This window comes from Chiloscyllium plagiosum, unplaced genomic scaffold, assembly GCF_037043375.1.
Source record: "Chiloscyllium plagiosum isolate Xiang-an unplaced genomic scaffold, Cpla_swu_hap1 HiC_scaffold_36, whole genome shotgun sequence".
Taxonomy (NCBI): domain Eukaryota; kingdom Metazoa; phylum Chordata; class Chondrichthyes; order Orectolobiformes; family Hemiscylliidae; genus Chiloscyllium; species Chiloscyllium plagiosum.
The window spans coordinates 5029980-5054840 of record NW_028270174.1 but is presented as its reverse complement, the minus strand read 5'-3'; the positions used below and the strand labels follow the sequence as shown (position 1 = coordinate 5054840).

General features: G+C 44.8%; 1 protein-coding gene across 2 annotated transcripts in view; it reads right to left on the bottom strand.

The window, feature by feature from the left end:
* Positions 1 to 24861, bottom strand: part of abcg2a (ATP-binding cassette, sub-family G (WHITE), member 2a) — an 85072-nt gene that overhangs the window by 21905 nt on the left and 38306 nt on the right. For both annotated transcript variants that reach the window (XM_087979899.1, XM_043674466.2), the window contains exons 7-10: positions 23629 to 23780; positions 17713 to 17817; positions 12973 to 13226; positions 670 to 752 (exon numbers count right to left, since the gene is read on the bottom strand). In XM_087979899.1, coding sequence (XP_087836025.1) covers positions 670 to 752; positions 12973 to 13226; positions 17713 to 17817; positions 23629 to 23780 — 594 coding nt within the window. The remainder of the gene's footprint in view (positions 1 to 669; positions 753 to 12972; positions 13227 to 17712; positions 17818 to 23628; positions 23781 to 24861) is intronic.

Sequence of the window (24861 nt, the reverse complement as noted above, 5' to 3'; positions counted from 1 at the left end):
ACTCAGAGTTGAAATGAGTACAAATATATATATATGGTTTCATAATGTGCTTGTGATATCAATTCCCAGTGCTATACATTGTCAACTGTGGTATTAACACACCAAGGACTGACTCTTCTGAAACGTCGACCTCTCCATTTCCTGATGCTACCTGGCTTGCTGTGTTCTTCCTGCCTCCTGCCTGTCTATCTTAAATTTCTTCGGCTGCCCCTACCCCCCACTTCGTCAGGTTTTATGGATAATTTCTTACCATGATGCCTAGTGGGTTTTATGACTATCTTTTACCAAATATACATCATTAACTACCTGACCCATACCAATGGTGCTGTCTTCATCTCATTCTACAATTCACCATACTCTGAACAATTTGCTATAATCTGGATTGACTGGCATTCCTTGCAAGCATACCTCAAGAATTTATACAATTTTCACAATGAAGTTCGCATTTCTAAGTTTGTATTTTTCACAAAATTGCCATTAATTGAAGTGATCATTTTTTGATTGTATTCATGATTGACAAACAAAAGAACTGAAATAGTAGCTCAGTTTCAAGATGTGGTGGGCCACTGCATAAGTGTAATTTATGTTGTCATGTCAACTAGCATGTTCTCCTTTGGAATTTAGAGTTTTCAGTTAAGTTTTTAAGTTGATCTCTCAAGTTATACCAACCTGTTCTGAATACCCGTCATATCATTTTGTACTCCAAAAAATATGGCTCCCACAATCAGTCCCAGGACAAGTGAAACCATCACCTAATTAAGAGTAGAGTTTGTTAGAACAATAAAACATTTCAAGAATACATGATCCAATTGTTTTTTTTTATTCATTAAATGTGGGTGTTGCTGCCAAGTCTAACAGTTATTGGCCAGCCCTAGGCGCCTTTGAGAAGTAAGGCAGTGGTGGGCATCTGTTTTCTTGATGCTTTTAGATTAGATTAGATTACTTACAGTATGGAAACAGGCCCTTCGGCCAAACAAGTCCACACCGACCTGCCGAAGCGCAACCCACCCAGACCCATTCCCTTACATTTACCCCTTCAGGCAATTTAGGCAATTTAGCATGGCCAACCCACCTAATCTGCACATTTTTGGACTGTGGGAGGAAACTGGAGCACCCGGAGGAAACCCATGCAGACACAGGGAGAATGTGCAAACTCCACACAGACAGTCACCTGAGGCGGGAATTGAACCCAGGTCTCTGGCGCTGTGAGGCAGCAGTGCTAACTGTGCCACCATGCCGCCCACTAAGGGAAGGAAACACCTTTAGGGAAGGTGTTTCAGGTGATATAGTGGTATCGTCACTGGACTAGAAATTTGGCGTTGCAGGCTAATGCTCCAGGGATCTTTATAATAGATAAAACTACAATAGATAGCTTTATCCATTATAAAGCTAGCGTCAGTAATGGTAACTATGATATAATCATTGGTTGTCAAAAAAATTGATACGATTCATTAATTTTCTTTCAATTAGGAAATACAGCATCCTTACCCACACTGGCCTACGTGTAAATCTACATTGAATCAAGAGTCAACCATAATGCTCTCAAGGGGTAGTTAAATTAGGGTCGAGAGTGTGGTTCTGGATGAAGGGCTTACGCCCAAAACGTCGATTCACCTACTTCTAGGATGCTGCCTGACCTGCTGTGCTTTTACAGCAGCACACTCTTGACTCTGATCTCCAGCATCTGCAGTCCCTCACTTTCTCCTCCGCAGCTAAATTAGGACTTGGCATTGCTGGCAACATCCACATCTTATGGATGGATAAAATAAATTAACATCTGCGCAGGATAGATAGCCCAATCATGCATGTTGCCCTTTGGTATCTTACACAAGGAGCGAGATACTGTGCCCAAGTCATGCAAGAAGTCTGGATATACTGCAACTGATTCTGACCCCCATCTATGCTTGATGACAATACATTCGAAAAACAGAAACGGCTCCAAGGATTGAATGATCTACTCGTGCTCCTAAGTCCTCCACAGAAATTAGATTAGATTACTTACAGTGTGGAAACAGGCCCTTCGGCCCAACAAGTCCACACCGCCCCGCCGAAGCGCAACCCACCCATACCCCTACATTTACCCCTTACCTAACACTACGGGCAATTTAGCATGGCCAATTCACCTGACCTGCACATTTTTGTACTATAGGAGGAAACCGGAGCACCTGGAGGAAACCCACACAGACACGGGAGAACGTGCAAACTCCACACAGACAGTCGCCTGACGCGGGAATTGAACCCGGGTCTCTGGCGCTGTGAGGCAGCAGTGCTAACCACTGTGCCACCGTGCCGCCCAAATGAATAGTATTAGGCAGGACCCCCTGCATATTAACACTTTTCTATCTTAGTAGAGGGCTTAGGGCAACTATTGAACTCTCAGTTCCTGCCTTTTCCATCCTCCAGGTCCAACTGAGCACTGAATGGTGGCACAGTCCAAAAATGTGCAGGTTAGGTGAATCGGCCATGCTAAATTGCCCATTGTGTGAGGTGCATTAGTCAGGGTAAATATGGGGAATGGGTCTGGGTGGGTCACTCTTCGGAGGGTTAGTGTGGACTTGTTGGGCCGAAGGGCCTGTTTCCACACTGTAGGTAATCTCTAACCTAACCAGAAAACATATAGATTCTCTGGCTCGACTGCCAATTTAATTTTTAATTAGTAAGAAAAATAGAGTGCACAGAAGCATAGTCCCCATTGTACAGATACTAGGGTCCACAATTGAAGAAATGATGTAACAAAGCATTAATTAAACTTTTTAAATTGTGTGTGAGAAATACAGAATGCTGAATGTAAATGCCATTAAAGTGCGTCACTTCACTGTAGGAACATCACCATTTTATTCAGTAACAGTTCTCCTCACTATTTTGCATAGTACCATCGGAATTTTAAAATGCTGACAAGTAAAGTCAAATAAGACAGGGAGTGGATCTGATATATTAAAACCAGTCAGTGCTCTTTTAAATAAGGGTGAGAGGGTGGGGGTGTTAAAATCAATGAAAGATCTTTCTTATTTAGATATTTCACATCAAACTTGCTGATCCAAAGTTACTGCTTTATTAGCCTGAATTGCTAGTTTCCATATCATACCTATTGATGCCACCATTTCAGCCAATGGGGTGGAAGCAGGCCAGCAGTTACAGGAAGAGGAGTCAGGGTAAGCAGAGGGGATGAAACTCACCTTTCGAAACAGCACACTAATGCTCACCATGCTAATACTCTTTCCACTAAAGTTCAGTTTAAACTCATTTTGGAGACTTGTTTCCTGGTTGCACTGTCATTTTCATTTGGTTGAATACTTTTCTGGGAGATAAGAGTCTGTCGATTCACTCCCTGCCTAGCCCATAGAGCAATATCTCTCACACGCAGTATATACTTGAAACTTCTCTACAAACTACAGCAAACAGAGCTCGTGACTGGAATTCCAGCAGAGTATGCTGATAACAAAACTAAAGCAGTTTTAATTCAGTAGGAAATCCTCTCCAACAACATGGTAGATTTCCCTACATCCCAAGGACTGATGTGGTTCAAGAAGCCCATCACAACTTTCTCCAGGGCAATCAGGGATAGGTAATAAATGCTGGTCTCAAAGTGATATCCACATTTTATGAACAAATAAAAAATACACAGTGATTTGAGGGTAGCTAAATTATATAAGTTATGTAAAATCAATCCATCACTCATGGCAGTGCAATCCTTCAGGTGTGACCACCGATGTGGAATTTCCTGAATTATCTTCATTCTTGTTATGAATGCTGGAATCAATGCAAGCAGCCATTTCAAAGACACTGATTGGCTCAGTGTGTTGAAGGTGATTTGGCATTTGAAAAATGTAATAATGGACCTCCCTTCCTCCATTGCTTCAATCTATCTTACTGAAAATCAAGTCAAGTGTGCCTCTTAGATGTTGCAATTGTAGCAGCCAACACCACTTCCTCTGACAGGGTAAAAACAATGACTACAGATGCTAGAAACCAGATTCTGGATTAGTGGTGCTGGAAGAGCACAGCAGTTCAGGCAGCATCCAAGGAGCTTCGAAATCGACGTTTCGGGCAAAAGCCCTTCATCAGATGTGGTGCTCTTCCAGCACCATTAATCCAGAATCCACTTCCTCTGACAGCTCATTCCATACACGTACCACCCTCTGTGTGAAAAAGTTGCCCCGTAAGTCTCTTTTATATCTTTCCCCTCTCACCCTAAACCTATGCCCTCTAGTTCAGGACTCCCCGACCCCAGGGAAAAGACTTTGTCTATTTACCCTATCCATGCCCCTCATAATTTTGTAAACCCCCTCAGCCTCCAATGCTCCAGGGAAAACAGCCCCAGCCTATTCAGTCTCTCCCTATAGCTCAAATCCTCCAACCCTGGCAACATCCTTGTAAATCTTTTCTGAACACTTTCAAGTTTCACAACATCTTTCTGATAGGAAGGAGACCAGAATTGCACACAATATTCCAACAATAGCCTAACAAATGTCCTGTACAGCTGCAACATGACCTCCCAACTCCTGTACTCAATACTCTGACCAATAAAGGAAAGCATACCAAACGCCTTCTTCACTATCCTATCTACCTGCGACTCCACTCTCAAGGAGCTATGAACCTGCACTCAAGGCTTCTTTGTTCAGCCACACTCTCTAGGTGTGGGACTAGATTGGGTTGGGATATCTGGTCGGCATGGATGGGTTGGACTGAAGTGTCTGTTTCCATGCTGTACACCTCTATCACTCTAAGTCTAGGCCAGGTCAGGAAAAGTTTCCACAAGGAGCACCTCAAGCTCACGCAGCACTGACAGTACAAGTCTCTCGACTATCCCAAAATTTAACACCTAGCACCTCCAATCCGAGAGGCATCCGATGCACAGCACTTTTCTTCTCAACCTCTCTAATGCTTTCAATAACATTAAACATTTCACTGTTCCCAGTAGCTCTCCCCTAATATTCACCTTTATCATAATGCCCTTTCAGGTCTTCAGTCTTACCCAGTGATGCTTCTCCAATGTACATAGCGTCACCTTTGCTGTAATCAGGGCTCCACCCTTTGTCCTCTCTCTTCATAATTTGCATGTTACCTTGTAGCAGCAACCTCCATTAAAGTAAGTTAGAAGACCATAAGACCGCATAGGAGCAGAAATTAGGCCATTCAGCCCATCGAGTTTGCTCCACGTTCAATCATGGCTGATAAGTTTCTCAAACCCATTCTCCTGCTTTTCCCCTGTAAGCCTTGATCTCCTTAATAATCAAGAAGCTATCTATCTTTATCTTAAATATACTCAATTCCCCGGCCTCCACAGTCTTCTGCGGCAGTGAATTCCATAGTTTCACCATTCTCTGGCTGAAGAAGTTGCTCCTTAACTCTATTTTAAAAGGTCTTCCTTTTACTCTAAGGATGTGCCCTCGGGTCTCACTCTCCTACCAATGGAAACATCTTCCCAACATCTACTCTGTCCAGGCCATTCAGTATTCCGTAAATTTCAATTAGATCCTCCCTCATCCTTCTAAACTCTATCGAGTACAGACCCAGAGTCCTCAAACGTTCCTCATATGTTAAGCTTTTCATTCCTGGGACCATTCTCATTGCAAGCGGGCATCAGAGCCGCCCTGCTTTTGCCACGGGACTATGCCTACATCAGGAAACTATAGGAATTCATTTTGTGTTTTAACAGCAGTCGCAGCTTTAAACCCACAGAACTCAGCAGCTGCCGGTCCGCCCACATGACCGGGAGATAGGAGACAGAGGACAGACCAAATCCACACTAGACCAACACTATCCATGACTCATAGACCAAAACTCCAGAATTAATTAATATGGAAACCCATCTCCTAATCACATCAAGAGACTGACTGAAACACATCCATACCCATCGATATGGAACCACCTTGACACAAAGGACAGGCATCGACACGCGCCCCTAGCCCCACGGGTCAACCTGGGCGGGGGGGGGATAGTTACAGACGGGGCGCGTGTCGATTCCTGAGCGCGCAACCCCGGGTTTCCGTGAGTCTCTCTCTCACCGCCTGACGTTCAGCGGCCGTGTGTACCCCACAAACACTGGGCGTGAACCAGGGGCCCGAGTGCAGTGGGGGGGGGGGGGGGGGCGTGAAGTCAGACCTAACCGCGCCTGATCCTACAGAGGCCAATACCTCGGGACCGCGAGGTCAATGGGCAGAGTGTATAACTGCCGGTTGGCCCAAAGGCCCCGTGTCTCGGGCTGGTTTGGAGGACTTCCCTTCTTGTAGCGCGCGTAGACCTCCCAGCCTCCCAGTGTGCGTGATTATTATTATTGTCGTTTATTGTCAATGTGACGGACTATCCTTGGACCGACGACTTTAGGTACGAGACACCGACAGATGGACCCCCCCTGTTTAAAAACCGGACAAACAAGCTTTCCTGGTTGACCTCTGCAGTGGGAGTTAGGGGACCCCATTGTACGTTGAGCCCGGTTTTCGCGCCTTCCTTGCGTACGCGGTAGAGGCTGGGAGGTCTACGCGCGCGCTACAAGAAGGGAAGTCCTCCAAACCAGCCCGAGACGCGGGGCCTTTGGGCCAACCGCCGGTTATACACTCTGCCCATTGACCTTGCGGTCCCGAGGTATTGGCCTCTGTAGGATCAGGCGCGGTTAGGTCTGACTTCACGCCCCCCCTTTGCACTCGGGCCCCTGATTCAGTGTTTATGGGGTACACACGGCCGCTGAACGTCAGGCGGTGAGAGAGAGACTCACGGAAACCTGGGGTTGCGCGCTCAGGAATCGACACGCGCCCCGTCGGTAACTATCCCCCCCCCTGCCCAGGTTGACCCGCGGGGCTAGGGTTCGACTTACAGGGAGTGGGCTCCCCAACTGGGAGATTAATAAGCCAGTGCCAGCACCATCCCTTAGCACGCCTGCTAGCTTTACTTTAAATTAGCTTCTGTTAAGTTACACCCGCTGCGCCCCTACCATAGGTGGGAACGCGGCCGAAGACCTAGATTGGGGGCAAGAGGGTTCCCTTACCCGTTTTATAGCTGACAAGAATAAGAAACTTATTAAGGCTATGCTTCATTTCAATCCTGATGAGTGCAAGCCTAAAAGCTTCAACCACATGTCTCTTTTTAGACATGTTTTAAGTTCAGTACTACCAGACAATTATTTTTACAAGATGGTTACATTTTGGGGCTGTCAGTAAATTAGGGTAACATGGAGGCAGATTTGAATTTCACCGACAGCAAACTGGATTGTTAAGATTAAAGTTGTCCCTTAGTTGTTTTCGTGGGAAGGTATTCACACTTGTAGTTGAAACTTTATTGCTGGAACAGCACAGCAGGTCAGGCAGCATCCAGGGAACAGGAGATTCGACGTTTCGGGCACAGGCCCTTCTTCAGGAATGAGGAATTCACACTTGTAGACAATGGTAGATTGTGTTAAAAGTGAATAGACTGTTAGTCTCCAAGTCTCAGGTATTGAGAATGCCAGACTATAATTTCTTTTTGCTTTAAATTAGTTACTTGAGTCCAATAGTTGGAAACTAAAGGTTAACTAATGAACGTTTCTATCTGGCTGGATACAAGAAGACTCATATGATTCATGCTGCCATGGAGATTGACCTTGACAGAGTAGGACTGGGTTATTGGCTTTCCAAAAGATATCCCAGAAGTTCACAAGTTAATCTGCCAGAATCGAAGAGGAAGCCAAATAGCAAAGTTAACAAGAACAAATTTCTATGTTTACCTTGTGGGAATGCAGATGGAACCTCATGCTCAAATTGGAAAGGCCAAATTTTTAAGGATTTAAAATGAGGCTGCAAGATTTGCTTAACTTGAGCTGGGGAGATAATGTCCAGGAAGCTGCTGGAAAGAAAGACTATTGGCAAAAATATGACAGAACAATTAGAATTTGAGCATGAATTCCACATTGATTAGACCCAAATACTCCATACAATGAAGGTGATGAAGGATGATTTAATTGGATTGTTTAAGATAACTAAAAGAGTTGAAAGGGCAGACAGAGAGAAACGATTTCCTCTGGCAGGAGAATCAAGAGCAAGACTGTGTAAAATTAAAGCCAGACAATAAAAGGATAATGTCAGGAATCATTTCTTCACACAAAGAGTGGAAGAAACCCTAACCTTTCACTTTGTAAAAAGCCTTGGACCCTGCAGGTCAATTCAAAATGTTTAGACTCAGACCAGGGCACGCACTTCACCGGACGCGCTATGAAACTGGCCTGCCGCCTCCTAGGCATCAGACAGCGCTTCCACGTTCCGTTCCATCCCCAGAGCTCCGGGATGGTCGGGCGCATGAACCGGACCCTCAAAGCTGCGATTGCAAAGGCGATCGCCGAAACAGGGCAGGGCTGGGTGGACGTTCTGCCCTGCGTACTGATGCGCTTAAGGGCCACCCCAGGCCGCTCCACTGGCCTCACTCCCTTCGAGCTCATGACGGGGAGGGCCATGCGACTACCAGAGAACGTCACGGTCGGGAGGGGAAGACATGGCCCCCCTGAGGGACAGGATGACGTGCTATATCAGGCAGCTGGACAAGCAGCTGCGGGCCCTTAGACAAACTGCGCGCGACCAGCAGGACATCAGGGACCAGACAAAACTGCAACCACATCTGCCCGCCCAACCCCTTCCCGGCGTTGGGGACAAAGTCCTGGTCAGGGCCGCCCCTGACCGGCCCGGCTTCGCCCCCCAGTGGCTGGGACCGCACGAAATCATCCTCACCAGCGACACGTGCGCCTGTGTCGACATGAAGGGAAAGGGCAGGTGGAAACCCTACCCTTAAACCCCGACCGGACAGACACTCCCCCCCACCTTTGACTTGACTCTAACCGCCCTTCTTTCTCCTTACAGTGCAACGGGTGGACCGGTTCCAGGGAGACCTGCTCCTACACACACTAACCCTACACCCTTGGTAAGGGTGCCTCTCTCCCTCTCTTCCCACAGATCATGCTTCACCGGTGCACCGCTCTCCTCCCTGCTCTCCTCTTCGCCCTACGACTAGTGCCTTCCTTCCCCAAAATATATGACAACTTCTACCGCCACGGTGTTGCCTTCAACGCGTCCGACGCCATCTGTATTCCTGCAAGGGACAAGCCCGACGAGATCGACGCGTTCTACATCGCCTGGCTGGAGGTCCTCCCGAGCGTACAGACACTCTGTACGCTCTGCAACTAAAAGGGGTAACGAGGGACCTACTACAGAGGTCTCTCACAAATCAGGCAGACCAGGCACGCCTGGGGGAAGAGGGAGCGTACACCCAGCTCGACAGCATTGCAGTCCTGGAGACACACGCCCACACCATTAACCGCCTTATAGACCGGGAAAGAGAAAACACGGCCCATATCCACGAGGGACAGCTGTGCCATGCGTATGGCCTGTGGATGGTAGCCCAGATCCGGCATAATCTTGACCAGGTCCAAAGGGGGGAGGTGCCCGACTGGATCGACAGTGCCAAACTGGCCTCACTCGCGGGGCGCTCCGGGCCGCTCGACAGCCGGACTCTGAAGGGTATGACCAGAGTATACTCAGTGATTCCCGACTTTGAGGTCAGTGAGGCGACAGGAGTCGGGATTGTCCTCCTGATCCCCGTGGTCACCCCAGAGTCGGGGCCATTTCCCCTGTTTCACATTGAGAACATCGGAGTCATACGGGAAAACGCTTCCCTCAAATATCGATTAGCTCACCACATAGCCATATCTCGAAACGGCGCTGTGTACGGTGTGCCGCATACAGGCTGCAAGCAGCGAGGGACGATTACCATCTGCCCTCACCCCTTACGGAGGAGTGAAACAGCGGACTGCGGGTTCAACCGGACACAGGGCTGCACCCTTGAAATCGAACCCACAGTGCCCTCACTTCACTAGGGCGGGGTATGGTGGGGGGGGGGGACGATATTGTGTCTCCACTCTTGAAACCTCATTTTAGTATAATGGACTGCAGTGCCCGATTCCCCAGCACGAGTTCTGCTTCACCCCCAGGCGCCCAGTCACGGTTGGGCAAGCTCACATCTCAGAGGTCCGACGACGGAACCCCGAGTCCATACAAACTACCGACAAATTCATGGACACCCTCAGGGAATATCAGGAGCCTGAACAAGCCCCCATCCCACATTTGGCTGAGGTCTTACGGGAGCTTAGGACCCGGGTAGGACACTCAGTGAAATTGTATCACCAGTTGCAGTCGCATGTAAAGGACCTAGAGGAGGACACAGACACAGCTCTGCAGTCCCAGGGGTGGGCACAGAGGGTGTGGGATTGGGGCCTGAACGTGAACATCCATCCCTGGATCCGAATCATCTCGCACACCATTGTAGGCATACAGTTACTGCTGGCTCTGGCCTGGCTCCTGCTGGCGTGTCATTCATGCCGCCAGCACAAAAAACGAAAGGCCAGGAAGACCATGCTCCACGCCATCGACTCCTGGCGGGCGATCAGGCACCGTGAGCTCACAGGGCTCGAGTTAATGTGACCTTCTCCCGGGACTATCCAAAGGCCCCAGACTGCAGCATGACGGCCGGCGGAATGTACCGGGCGAGGAGCCGACGTTTAAAATATCGGCATCGGGGGTGTGGACGTGTCCAACCCCTTGCCGAAAGGGGGGACTGCAAGCGGGCATCATAGCCGCCCCGCATTTGCCACGGGACTATGCCTACATCAGGAAACTATAAGAATTCATTTTGTGTTTTAAACAGCAGTCGCAGCTTTAAACCCACAAAAACTCAGCAGCTGCCGGTCCGCCCACGTGACCGGGAGATACGAGCCAGAGGACAGATAAAATCCACACTAGACCAACACTACCCATGACTCATAGACCAAAACTCCGGAATTAATTAATATGGAAACCCATCTCCTAATCACATTAAGAGACTGACTGAAATACACCCATACCCATCGATACGGAACCATCCTGACACAAAGGACAGGCATCCACCAGACAGGAACGGACAGACCAATACACACCAACACCCCAAGGGAATAAAGGGGGGTACTTGCCCCTGCCCTCACAGAGAGAGACAAACAGATAATATCCGGACCCGTTTTACATAAACCAATTAGCATCCTATTGTGCGTGCCCTGCAACTCTCCTGGGACGGCAGGAAACATACTATTTGCACCTACTCCAGTGATGATGGGGAACTATCATCCTATTCATCCTCAAATTCCACACATCCTGACAACTAAAAGTATATAATATGTAGCTGTGCGCGGGAACAGCAGAGCAGCCGAGATTCGGACCTCGGTTGGTCTCCGCCGGCGTTACTGTAGCAATAAACGTTATCGATTGTTGAACCGCACTCTGGGCTCAGACTGATATCATTTCATCCGCGCTAACATCATGAACCTCCTCTGAACACGATCCAGGGCCAGTACATCCATCCTGAGGTATGGGGCCCAAAACTGGGCACAATACACCAAATGTGTTCTGACCAGAGCCTTTCAGAGCCTCAGAAGTACATGTCTGCTTTATATTCAAGTCCTCTCAAAATAAATACCAACACTGCGTTTTCCTTCCTTACTACTGACTCGACCAGCAAGTTTACCTTGAGAGAATCCTGCACTGGAACTCCCAAGTCTCTTTGCACTTCAGAATTCTGAATTTTCTCCCCATTTAGAGAATAGTCCAAGCTTCTAATCTTACTATCAAAGTGCATGACCTCACATTTTCCTACATTGTATCCATCTGCCATTTCTTTGCCCACTCTCCGAACCTGTCCAAATTCTTCTGCAGCCTCCCCACCTTCTCAATACTACCTGTGCCTCCACCTATCTTTGTGCCATCTGCAAACCTCGCCAGAATGCCCTCAGTTTCTTCATCGAGATCACTAATGTATAAAATGAAAAGTTGTGGCCCCAATACTGACCTTTGAGGAACACCACTTGTCACTGGCTGCCATCCTGAGAAAGACCCTTTTATCCCCACTCTCCATCTTCTGCCAGACAGCCAAACTTCTATCCATGCTAGCGCCTTGCCTCTAAAACCATGGGCCCTTATCTTACTCAGTGGCCTCCTTCAAAGGCCTTCTTGACGTCCAGGTAGATAACATTCATTGGCTCTCCTTGGTCTAACCTGCTCATTACTTCCTCAAATAATTCTAGCAGATTTGTCATATACATAGCATTTTAAACAAAAACAGAAATTGTAAGAGAAACTCAATAGGTCCGACAGTATCAGGCACATCAAACATATGTAAACAGTATCTTGCATGACTAAGAAGTGCCTTTTGGCTTGTTGGAACTATCGGGAAAGTCAAACTCCAATGTTTGTTTCTCCGTGTGCAAAGACTGTACAAAACTGAATTACTTTCATGACTGTGTGTATATAAAGATTTTTTATGAAATGAAAGAAATCTGTGGGAAGAACACAGTCTGGTGACTCCTAACATTTAACTTTTCTTTTCAACCTACACCTTCACCTCCACACGTTTTAACATCTTCCTTCCAATTCTTTTAATTCTACTTTTGCCCATTCCCTTCATATTTTCATTTGTTCAGTGACCATCTTGGCCTGAGCGTAAATTTGGCTTAGTGTGTAGCATTCATACCCCCTTAACTCTACGACCCTTAACCCATACCCCTACTACAGAGCTCACAACCTAAGATAGCACAATTCAAATTCTTGAAAAGGAGTCACCTACATCTCTGAGCAGAAGCTAAAAGATCTCAAAGAACTGCTCAAAAGAAAATCAGTGCATTCTCTAATTTTTTGGCCAATGTTTCTCCCTAAATTGTAAAATGTAAAGAATGAATCAAGTCTTTCACTTGATTGATTGTACAGCCGTTCGAGTCCACATTTGTCTATAATATGAAGTGATCATAGTTCCAAACAAATCACAGGAAGGCATTTGGGATTTTCTGTCAAAGATATTGATAAGCATTGTGTACATGAATCTCCTTTTCTATGTTTTTGTAAGATTTGCACGTTGTCAAAAAAAGCATTAAATGAAAGTAATCCATTTACCTTGAGTTTCATCATTATTAACAGTGGAAAGGTTCAGCGTTACCTGAGCAACAGAGGCCTGGGGATTCCTCAGCAGGTTTTTGAAGGATCGTTTAGCAACCCATTTCAGTTGGTGAAAGAATGATGTTGCATATGTGATCCTCCTAGTAACAGGTTCAGATTCTACAGCATTTCCTTGAGATAGCTTGTTTAATTCAAATATCATTTCACTGTGGTGTCTCGATTTCAAGTATTCATTTGCTAGGTTCTCTGCAATGGTGGTCTCTTTCTTTAAAGCAGAAGAATCGTCAGCCATTTCTACGATGAAAGGAATAATAAACATTTCAATAAACTACACAATTGAACATATAACATTTAAAATCTAAACACCTTAAATACTGTTTACTTTGTTGAATAACCACATAATTTTCTGATTTATCATTGAAGGGTGTGAAGTTGCTGCAATTGCATGAAAAATTAATATTAAACTTGGCATAGAAAGTTAGGTCTCGCCCATTTCAATCTAGCATATTGTAAAATTCACTCAGACAGTGGGCATTGCTGGCGGGATCAGCATTTATTGTCTATCCCTAAGGTGGAGATGAGCTGCCTTCTTGCTCCGCTGCAGTCCATGTGCTGTAGGTAGACCCACAATGCCCCTGAGGAGGACATTCCAGGATTGTGACCCAGCGTAGATGAAGGAACGGTGATATATTTCCAAGTCAGGATAGTGAGTGGTTTGGAGGAGAACTTGCAAGTGGTGGCGTTCCCATATCTTCTGCTGTTGTCCTTCTGGACTGAAGTGGTCATGGGTTTGAAAGGTGTTGTCTAAGGAACTTTCTGCAGTGTATCTTGTCACACTGCTGAGTATTAACGATGTGATAAGTGTAAATTACTGCTAAATAACATTTCTGTGACTGAAAATTAACTTCAACAAGTGTCACTTTTTAAAATCAGATTTTAATTTTTAAAATTAAAACACCATAATTATTTTTACTTTTCTGTCAGTCTCCTTTTATCCTCTAAGTTAATCTTTCTTTTCAATGTAATTCTCTTTCCACACCCGACGTGACACAGAGTTCACCCACCCTAAGGCTGGAGTTTCATGCAGATGCATTGAGCTTGTGCCAGCTTTAAACATCAGTGGCAGACTTGCTGCCAAATGGCAGGAAATCCCGAGCTGAGTTAATGGCTATCAAACTGTTAATTGGGGTAGGGCAAATCTCCCAGTCCCAAATAACTGCCTACACAAGAGCTTAATTTGACCCAAAAGCAGACTGATAGCCCACTCTGAAGGATGGGAGACTGTAAACATGTCTGATCTGATTTACCGTCTCTTCTCAGTCTTTGTACCATACTTTCCTAATCCTTCCATCTGCTAATTTAAGGAGATACACAGCCTTATTCATCGAGGTTCTAAACACCTTGATTCTCTCACCGCAACATTATTGTTCACATTTTAATGACTTTTCACAGAATCCCCACACAGTGTGAAAACAGGCCTTTTGGCCCAATAAGTTCACACTGACCCTCCCGAAGAGTAACCCACTCAGACACATTCTCCTGCACTATTATTCTACATTGGAGTTTAATTTAGACAAATGTGAGGTGCTGCATTTTGGAAAGGCAAATCAGAGGAGGACTTATACACTTAATGGTAAGGTCCTGGGGAGTGTTGCTGAACAAAGACACCTTGAGGTACAGGTTCATAGTTCCTTGAAAGTGGAGACACAGGTGGATAGGATAGTGAAGATGACGTTTGGTATGCTTTCCTTTATTCGACAAAGCATGGAGTATAGGAGTTGTGAGGTCATGTTGAGGCTGTACAGGATGTTGGTTAGGCCACTTTTGGAATATTGTCTACAATTCTGGTCTTCCCTCCTATCAAAAACATGGTGTGAAACTTGAAAGGGTTCAGAAAAGATCTACAAGGATCTTACCTGGATTGGAGGGTTTGAGCTAAAGGGAGAGACTGAATAGGCTGTTTTCCCCGGAGCATCAGAGGCTGAGGGATGATAAAATCATGAGGGGCATGGATAGGGTAAATAGACAAGGTCTTTTCCCTCGGACGGGGAAATCCTGAACTGGAGGGCATAGGTTTAGGGTGAGAGGGGAAAGATTTAAAAGTGACCTAAGAGGCAACTTTTTCATGCAGAGTGTGGTGCATGTATGGAATGAGCTGCCAGAGGAAGTGGTGGAGGCTGGTATAACGTAACATTTAAAAGGCATCTGGATGGGTATACGAATAGGAAGGGTTTAAGAGGGATATGGGCCAAATGCTGGCAAATGGGACTAGATTAGGTTAGGATATCTGGTCGGCATGGACGAGTTGGACCGTAGGTCTACTTCCGTGCTGTGCATCTCTATGACTCTATTTCCGCCTGACTAATGCACCTAGCCCACACATCCCTGAACACTAGGGGCAATTTAGCATGGCCAGTTCACCTGACCTCCACATCCTTGGATTGTGGGAGGAAACTGGCACACCTGGGGGAAACCGATGCAGACATGGGGAGAATGTGCAAACTCCAAACAGACAAGTCACCCGAGGCTGGATTCGAACCTGGATTCCTGGCACTGAGAGGCCACAGTGCTAACCACTGAGCCGCTCCTATCTAAACAAAAGAAAATCACAGTTAAATGAACAAAAGCAAGACTAACTAACTTTTAGAAATATAATTAGGAAATGATAGATTAATATAAATGCTGCTACAACCAATGGAACTGACCCTACAAATGTTAAAAATGTGTAAGGAAGTCTGGAGATACCTGGGTCTATCAAAAAAGCAGCTTTGACAAAAGGATTATCCTATCCCTTCTTTCACAGGAAAGTCATCCTGAATGAAAGGGGCTATAGCTATTCATTATTAATGAAAGGTCTTTATCCAGAGGCAGTCAATGCTCCTGTTCGGTCCATTTCATTGTTCACCATTGACGTTTAATGTGATTTATAGAAGCAGCTCAGAGATTAAAGTCACAAAGCGACTGGATATCATTATAAAATATATTTATAGTCTATACAATGGACCAAGATTGTCCAAGTTGGTTGCTATTCTTTTGAAAGGACACCAGGTTAAACCTGCATGAGATATCAGAATTGCTTTTTTCAGTCTCTCTTAACCTTTAACAACGTGCATTTATGTAGCACCTTTCAAGTAATAAAATGTCACTCCTGAAGTGTCCTGGGACAATCAGAAAAAAATTAATACTAAGCCATATGACAGATGATACTTTAGGGAACACCTCTGCTCTGTCCTTTAGAATGACCTGACCATACAGGTGCTTGTCATTTCAATCATACTCCTGCCCTAACACTTCTATCCTTGACCTGCTATAGTGTTCCAACTAAGCTCAACATAAGTTAGAGGAACAGAAGCTCATTTTCCATTTAGGCATTTAAGTTTCTAGGTCTCAACATTGAGTTCACCAACTTCAAAGCATGATCACTGTCCTCTAATTTGATTACAATTACCCCTCCCCTAAGCTCACCATTCTATCTTGTCCCCATCATTAGCAAAGCAAACCCATTTTCTTCATTTGGATCTATTTTATACCTCAATCCCTCCTTTCCTATCATTAGGATTCCCTTTGCTCTATGTATCCTCACGATCTGTTCCTATTTCTCCTCCCCTCTGTCCACAGCAGAAAAACACAATTTTGGTTCTGACGAAGAGCCATATCAGATTCAAGACATTAACTCTATTTCTTTCTCCACAGATGCTGCCAGTTTCACTGTCATTTTCTGTTTTTAAGATTTCCAGTATCTGCAGTATTTTGCTTTTATTGAAATTGAGGTGTTGCTCAGCATAAGTGAATATTTGTCAGCAGTTAAAGGTAGTACTGGAACCCAACCATAGTAGGTTGAAATGATACAATTAGAATAGTTGGGAATCTCCAATCAAACCACACAGTTTGTGTTAACCGAATCTTAGTCACAGGGTCGTACAGCACAGAAGCAGAGTCTAATTCTTGCCCCTCTCACCTTAAACCTACGCCCTCTAGCTTTGGACTTCCCCATTCTGGGATAAAGACCTTGGCTATTCACCCTATTCATGCCCCTCACAATTTTATAAACCTCTGTAAGGTCACCCCTCAGGTTGAATCAAGTGAGCCTGTACTCATTGGGATATAGAAGAATGAGAGGTGATCTTATTAAAACATAAACAATTCCTAGGGAACTTAATAGGGTAGAAGTGGAAAGGTTGTTTCCCCTTGTGGGAGAGTCTAGGACCAGAAGGCATCATCTCAGAATAAGAGGTAACACATTTAAGACAGAAATGAGTAGGAATTCTCTCTCTGAGAGAATAGCGAGTCTATAGAAATGCAGAGGACTGTTGAGGCTTGGTTATTAAGTATATTCTCAAGGCTGAGATAGACAGATTTTTAATCAGTAAGAGAATCAGCGGTTATAGGGAAAATGCAGAAACGTGGAGTTGAGGATCATCAGATGAATGTTGGAGCAGACTCAATGGGCTAGACACCTGCTTCTGCCCTTATCGGTCAGGTTTTGTTTTCCCACCAAGTAAATAGCTATTAGAGTGAAGCTATTATGAAAAAGTACAGGAACAAGACATATATGGAGACTTTCATTCAATCTGTTCAAATCTCTTCTAGGGCAGAGGTAGGGGCAGTATCACTGTATTACAAGACATTGCTGGGGAAACATTTTGTAAGTCTTTAATAGATAAAAAACACATTTTAAAGAAAACCTTTTATTGTAAATCATTGGTGGGGGTAGAAATACTACAAAAGAATTATGAATGGTCAGCCAACGTATATTACAACCCCACTGAAAGGATCATACCTGGATAAATGTCTAAAGCTTTGTGTGTGCTTACTGCAGTCGAGTCCCCATTGATAATGTCGAGGAAAAAGTCAGCAGGGTTATTAAATGGCTCACACGTGTATCCTGTCAAGTCAAAAAAAAAAGAGTGAATTTTAACCCCCAAAAAATTAATATTTAACAACTTAACTGCTTAATTTCATTCCAATGTCATTGTTATTTTGGATTGTCCAGCTCCTAACAGGTTTTGGAACCAAATTATCCAGCAATTTATGGCAACGCACAATCCACAGAATATTCCTGGCCTTAGAACAATACAGCACAGAGTCCAGATTAGAGTGGTGCTGGAAAAGCACAGCAGTTCAGGCAGCATCCAAGGAGCAGTAAATTCGACGTTTCGGGCAAAAGTCCTTCATCAGGAATACCGTATTCCTGATGAAGGGCTTTTGCCCGAAACGTCGATTTTACTGCACCTCGTATGCTGCCTGAACTGCTGTGCTTTTCCAGCACCACTCTAATCTAGACTCTGGTTTCCAGCATCTGCAGTCATTGTTTTTACCAATACAGCACAGACACAGACCATTCAGTTAATCATGTCTACGCTCTCTCTTTCAAAAACCAATCCAGGTGATTTCACTCGCTTACTTGCTTTTTCTCCCCATTACCCCTCCGTTTTATATCCTTCACCAGTGCATTCAGTAAAAAGAAAGCATTTTCCTCACATCACCAAGCTCTTCTGTCAACCACCTTCAATTCTTCCCTTACTTTTTACTGCGACTCAATCAATTATATATCCATGTTCTTGTGGTCTCTTTTAGATACTTTAATCAACCAATTGTTCAGGTTGTAACGTACCTGTGGAGTAGGTGGTATTTGAATTCAGGCATTCTTGCCCAGAGGGAGGGATACTATCACTGCACCAATAGGGACCTTATAATTTCTTACTCTATTTAATTGGAATGGTCTTCTTTTTCCACAACAGCAGCAATTTCCCAGTAAAGTTGCTAATGCAAGACTCAGTGATGAGAATGATAGTGAAATAAAAAATTTCATTCACTTTCACCAAGTGGGAACAGCACACCCTGTCCTCACACGAGGATATTAATGCTGCAACAAAGTTTCTGCTGATTGCAGACCATGAACAGTAACTATGGTGTTCAGTACCTTAACTGCAACACGAAATTATAATGCAGCCCAGCATTTTGTCATTCAAGGTAGCAATTACCTTTGTCAATTACTTTTCAAATCAACCTATTCAGAGATGTTATTACACACCTCTGGAGCAGGTAGGATAATCTGTTCCCTTGTTTTTAATATGGTCATACACCCAACAGAGTGTTTTTTCAATTATGAAATCATGCATGATATTCTTTTCATTTATTAACCACCACAAGTAAACAACCTATTCCCATATTGACCCTTCAGCTTTTGAAAACTGCTTTCCTTTAATTATTCAATCTAGTCAGAAGTCACAGGTTACAGTCTAACAGGCTTATTTAAAATCACAAGCTTTTGAAGTGCTGCTCCTTTGTCAGGTGAATCTCAGCACTTCTTGAAAAGACGGCTCGCTTTCAATGAGTTTTGTGATGGTCAAATGCATGAGTCTCCAGAGAACTAAGATTCTGGATAGAAATTAACATTGAAAGGAGCATCCTATTCCACCGATAACAAGGCTGCAAGGATAATTCTAAAATGGAAAGCAGGAGGTTTAGAGGAGATTTACGCAATAGTTTTTCACTGAGGGTGGTTAGGGTCTGGAATGCACTGCCTGGGATGGGGTGGTTGAGACAGAAAATCTCACAATCTTCAAGTAGTACTTGGATGAGCACTTGAAATGTCATAGCATTCAAGGCTACTGGCCAAACAATAGAAAGTGGGACCAAAAGAGATTTAGTGTAGCTTTGGTACTACATACTACGTACCCTTCCGTACTGTATGATTCTACGAAAAGACAGTGGCTCTGGAACTGGAAGATTGATTTGCTGGGGAGGCAACGATCAAACTGGTATTATTGCTAAACTTTTAATCCAAAATTCCAGGTAATGTTCTGGGGGCCTGGGTTCGAATCCAACCATTGTGGAATTTCAATTCAGTAAAAATTCAGAATTAGGAGTCTCATGATAAAAGGGTGCTAATTAAATTTCTCTCTCCAATTCTTTTTGGGCTGTTATATTTTTACAATAATGACTTGATAACACTACGGCTAAATAGTCACCTGTCGCTCAGCTGGGTAGAACGCTTGCCCGAGTCGGCAAGTTGGAGATCCTCAAGTCCCATTCCAGGACACGGGAACAAAAACTTATGCCATCACTCCAGTACGGTACTGAGCAAAGTACTGCATTGCCAGCAAACATTCAAATGAATTATTATTATAAATGAATCATTATGAATTATCCTGTATATCCTGTGGGATGGCAGTAAAACTGAGATCGTGTATGGCCGCTGGGATGGAGGTAAAACATTTCCACAGAACAGTTGGTGAGTTTTCCCAGTATCCTGGCCAATATTAATCCCTCATGCAAGATCATAAAAACAGAATATCTGCTTATTAACACAATCCTGTTTTTGGGAGCTTGCTGTGCTGCTGCAGTTCCACAACAGTGACTATGCTTCAAAAGTATTTTCAGACATAGTGAATGGCACTAACATTATCAAAATATTTTCTGTCCTTAATTTCTCTCACTGGTTTATACATATCCTCTGGGATGGAGGATTCCTGATGAAGGGATTATGCTTGAAACATCTATTTTCCTGCTCCTTGGATGCTGCCTGACCTGCTGTGCTTTTCCAGCACCACACTCTTGATTCTGATCTGCAGTCCTCACCTTCTCCTTCTTATATATCTACTTCAGCACAATGAGTTTCAGATGTAAAAAAATATTGGTAACATCTCTGCTGGTCAGTTAGTGTCCCTCTTTCATCATTTTGAGATTAAATCATGGCTTCAGTGAAAAGTGCCTTTCATTTGATAGATATTTATTCAGGATAGTATCTCCATACTATAGCGTAATATTGCGATTGATGAAAATTATTTTGCTTTTCCATTTTCCCCATCAGTGAGGTGAATTCCAAGACAAAAATCCTTGACATCTTCCAAAAAAATGTCAGTTGTAAACTTTATCACAGGTCTGAAGTAGGAGGAGATTTTCTGGATTTTCTATTCATTCTCAGGGCGTGGACGTCACTGGACAGGCCAGTATTTGCAGTTGTTGGTTTGCTCGCTGAGCTGTTGGGTTGTCACGCAAATGTTTCGTAACCATGCAACATAACATCATCAGTGCAACCTCCATGAAGCGTTGTTGTTTTTCTCTGTTTAATATTTCTATGATCCGGTCTGTTAAGGCGGGTGGTGTCATTTCTGGTTTTGCTCTGCAGTGGTCTGTATATGGGGTCTATTTCTACATGCTTGTTGATGGCAATCCAGGTTGAAAACCAGGCCTCTAGGAATTCCTGTGCATGTCTCTGGTTAGCCAGTCCCAGGACAGCTACGTTGTCCCAGTCAAATGGATGGCCCTCCTTGCCTGCACGCATTGAGATAAGGGAGAATGGGTCGGATAGACCGGAAGAAAACTAGCAATACGTACACACGAACACTAACTAGCAGCAAAATGGCACCACCCATTCTCCCTTATTCCTAGAGGCCTGGTTTTCAACCTGGATTGCCATCAACATGCATATAGAAATAGACCCCATATACAAACCACTGCAGAGCAAAACCGGAAATGACACCACCCGCCTTAACAGACCGGATCATAGAAATATCAATATTTTCCCCCCCGACGTGGTCGACGATACCCTCCACCGCATCTCTTCCACTTCCCGATCCTCCGCCCTTGAACCCCGCCCCTCCAACCGCCACCAGGACAGAACCCCACTGGTCCTCACCTACCACTCCACTAACCTCCATGTACAGCGCATCATCCGCCGCCATTTCCGCCACCTCCAAACGGACCCCACCACCAATGATATATTTCCCTCCCCTCCCCTATCAGCATTCCGTAAAGACCACTCCCTCCGTGACTCCCTCGTCAGATCCACACCCCCCACCAACCCAACCTCCACTCCCGGCACCTTCCCCTGCAACCGCAGGAGGTGCAAGACTTGCGCCCACACCTCCCCCCTCACCTCCCACCAAGGCCCCAAAGGAAACATCCATATCCGCCACAGATTCACCTGCACCTCCACACATATCATCTATTGTATCCTTTGCACCCGATGTGGCCTCCTCTATATTGGGGAGACGGGCCGCCTGCTTGCGGAGCGTTTCAGGGAACACCTCTGGGACACCCGGACCAACCAACCCAACCACCCTGTAGCTCAACATTTCAATTCCCCCTCCCACTCCACCAAGGATATGCAGGTCTTTGGACTCCTCCATCGTCAGACCACAGCGAAACGACGGTTGGAGGAAGAACGCCTCATCTTCCGGCTAGGAACCCTCCAACCACAAGGGATGAACTCGGATTTCACCAGTTTCCTCATTTCCCCTCCCCCCACCTGGTCTCAGTCAAATCCATCAAATTCAGCACCGCCTTCCTAACCTGCAATCTTCTTCCCGACCTCTCCGCCCCCACCCCAGTCTGACCTATCACCCTCACCTTGACCTCTTTCCACCTATCACATTTCCGACGCCCCTCCCCCAAGTCCCTCCTCCCTATCTTTTATCTTAGCCTGCTGGACAAACTTTCCCCATTCCTGAAGAAGGGCTAATGCCCGAAACGTTGATTCTCCTGTTCCCTGGATGCTGCCTGACCTGCTGCGCTTTTCCAGCAACACATTTCCATCTCTGATCTCCAGCATCTGCAGACCTCACTTTCTTCTCCATAGAAATATCAAGCAGAGTAGAACAACTTCAGCAAGGTGACAAAACGTCTGCAATAACAACCCAGCTCGGTAAGCAAACCAACAACCGCATCCACAACCCGAACTACAAATCTTCGCAAAAACCTTAAAAAGGCCAGTATTTATTGCCTGTGCCTAATTGTCCAGAGGGCAGCTAAGACTCACTCACATTGCTGTGGGTCTGGAGTCACACGTAGGCCAGACCAGGATGACAGTTTCCTTCCCTAAAGCACAATAGTGAACCAGATGTTTTTTTTTGACAATTAGCAACAGTTTCACGGATAGCATGAGACTCCTAATTCTGAATTTTTACCGAATTCAAATTCCACAATAATGGGATTCAAACCCAGGCCTTGAGAACATTATGTGGAATTTTGGATTAAAAATTTAGCAATAGTACCACTCCAGCCATCACCTCCCCCAAGTTAATCAATCTCCCAGTTCCTTAACAGCCACTGCCTTTTCATAGAGTCATACAGTACAGAAGGGGCCTTTAGTCCTTTGAGTACGTAGCACCAAAGCTCCACTAAACCTCTATTGGTCCCACTTTCCAGCACTTGGCCCATAGCCTTGAATGTTGTGAGATTTCAAATGCTCATCCAAGTACTGTTTAAAAGGGTGTGAGGTTTTCTGTCTCAACCACCATCTCAGGCAGTGCATTCCATATCCTAATCACCTTTGGGTGAAAAAGCATTCCTCAATTCACCTCTGAGCCTTCTGCTTTTCATTTTAAAATTGTGCCTCCTTCAACTGAGGGGAATATCTGCTTTTTGTTCACCCTGTCCATGCACATCATAATCTTATACACATCTATTAGGTGCCCCCTTCACTTTTCTCTGCTCGGAAGAAAACAATCCAGGCTTATCCAGCCTCTCTTCATCGCTGAAATGCTCCATCCCACACAACATCCTGGTGAATCTCCTCTCCACCCACTCCAGAGTAATCAAATCCTTCCTGTACTATGGTGACCAGAACTGCACACAGTACTCCAGCAGTGGCCTAACCAAAGATCTGTACAGCGCTGACGTAAGTCTCCCTGCTCTTCACAAATTAGATTCTCAGCAATCATTCGATGACTCACTTCTAAACACTTACCAATCCCTGTGAAATAATCCAGTGCCTCCGCAGATGGACCATGGTAAACCAATCTACCATTAGCCAGAAGTGTCAGGCTGCCAAACAGCTTAAAAATAGAATATCGGGGCTGGTGGATTGAGAAAATAATCGTTTTGCCTTTCCTCGACATTCTACAAAAGAAATGCCAAATTTAAACATTATGCCAAAGTTGCATTCAAGTTATCCACAACAAAACTCAGGTAAACTTTGCTCATGAGAGCAGCCTCTTCAATTAGTAACTTGTTCACTTTTGCACATCAAACGATAACTTTCCATTGATGCAGTGCTTTTAAGGTAGTAAGGGAATATTATCAAATGAAATTTGACACCGAAGTAGAAGGAGCTATTGGAACAGAAGACCAAAAGTTTGATTTTAAGGTATGTCTTAAAGAACAAGAGGAAGGTAGAGGCAGAGAGTTTTAATGAGGGAAGTTCAAAACTGACGATCAAGGCAGCTGAAAACAGGGTTGTCAACAATAATGCCATTTAAAATTAAGGATGTTCTGGATACCAGGACTGGAGAAGTGCAGGGATTCCAAAAGTTGTATCAGGGAAAGGGAAAGTCACTTCATTCCTGCAAGTAGTTACACTGCTTAGGATAAGGTCTTCTAATGTGGTCAGTGGCCGGGAGGTTTGACTGTGAGTGAGGCGGATGAGAGGATGAAGGAAGTTCCAGGTTCCTGCAGCTTGTATGGTCAAAAGCAGGGACTGCAAGGTGGATGAGTGAACTGACCATTACATTATGGCATAGGAAGCTTTTCAATCTGAAAGAATAAACAGGAATGTAGTGTTCATAAGCGACAGTATAGTTATGGGCATAGATACAATTCTCTACACAAAGGATAGAAACCAGGAGCAGGAGGAGGCCTTTTGATCCTTTGAGTCTGCTCTGCTACTCAGTATGATTGCGGCTGATTCTCCATCTCAAAACTATATTCCCACTTTCTCCCCATCCCCTTCGTACTTTTAACATCTAAAACGTTTTCTCTCCCTTTCTTGAATACATTCAGTGATTTGGCCTCCACAGCTTTCTGTGATTGAGAATTCCACAGGGGTCACTATCCTTTGAAAGTTTTTTTTTCCTCATCTAAGTCCTAAATGGTCTACCCCCAATCCTAAGATTATAGTTCCTTGTTTGAGACTTCCCTGTCAGGGAAAACATCCCCGTGCCTGGTCTGTCCAGCACTGTTACAATTTTATATGTTTCAATCA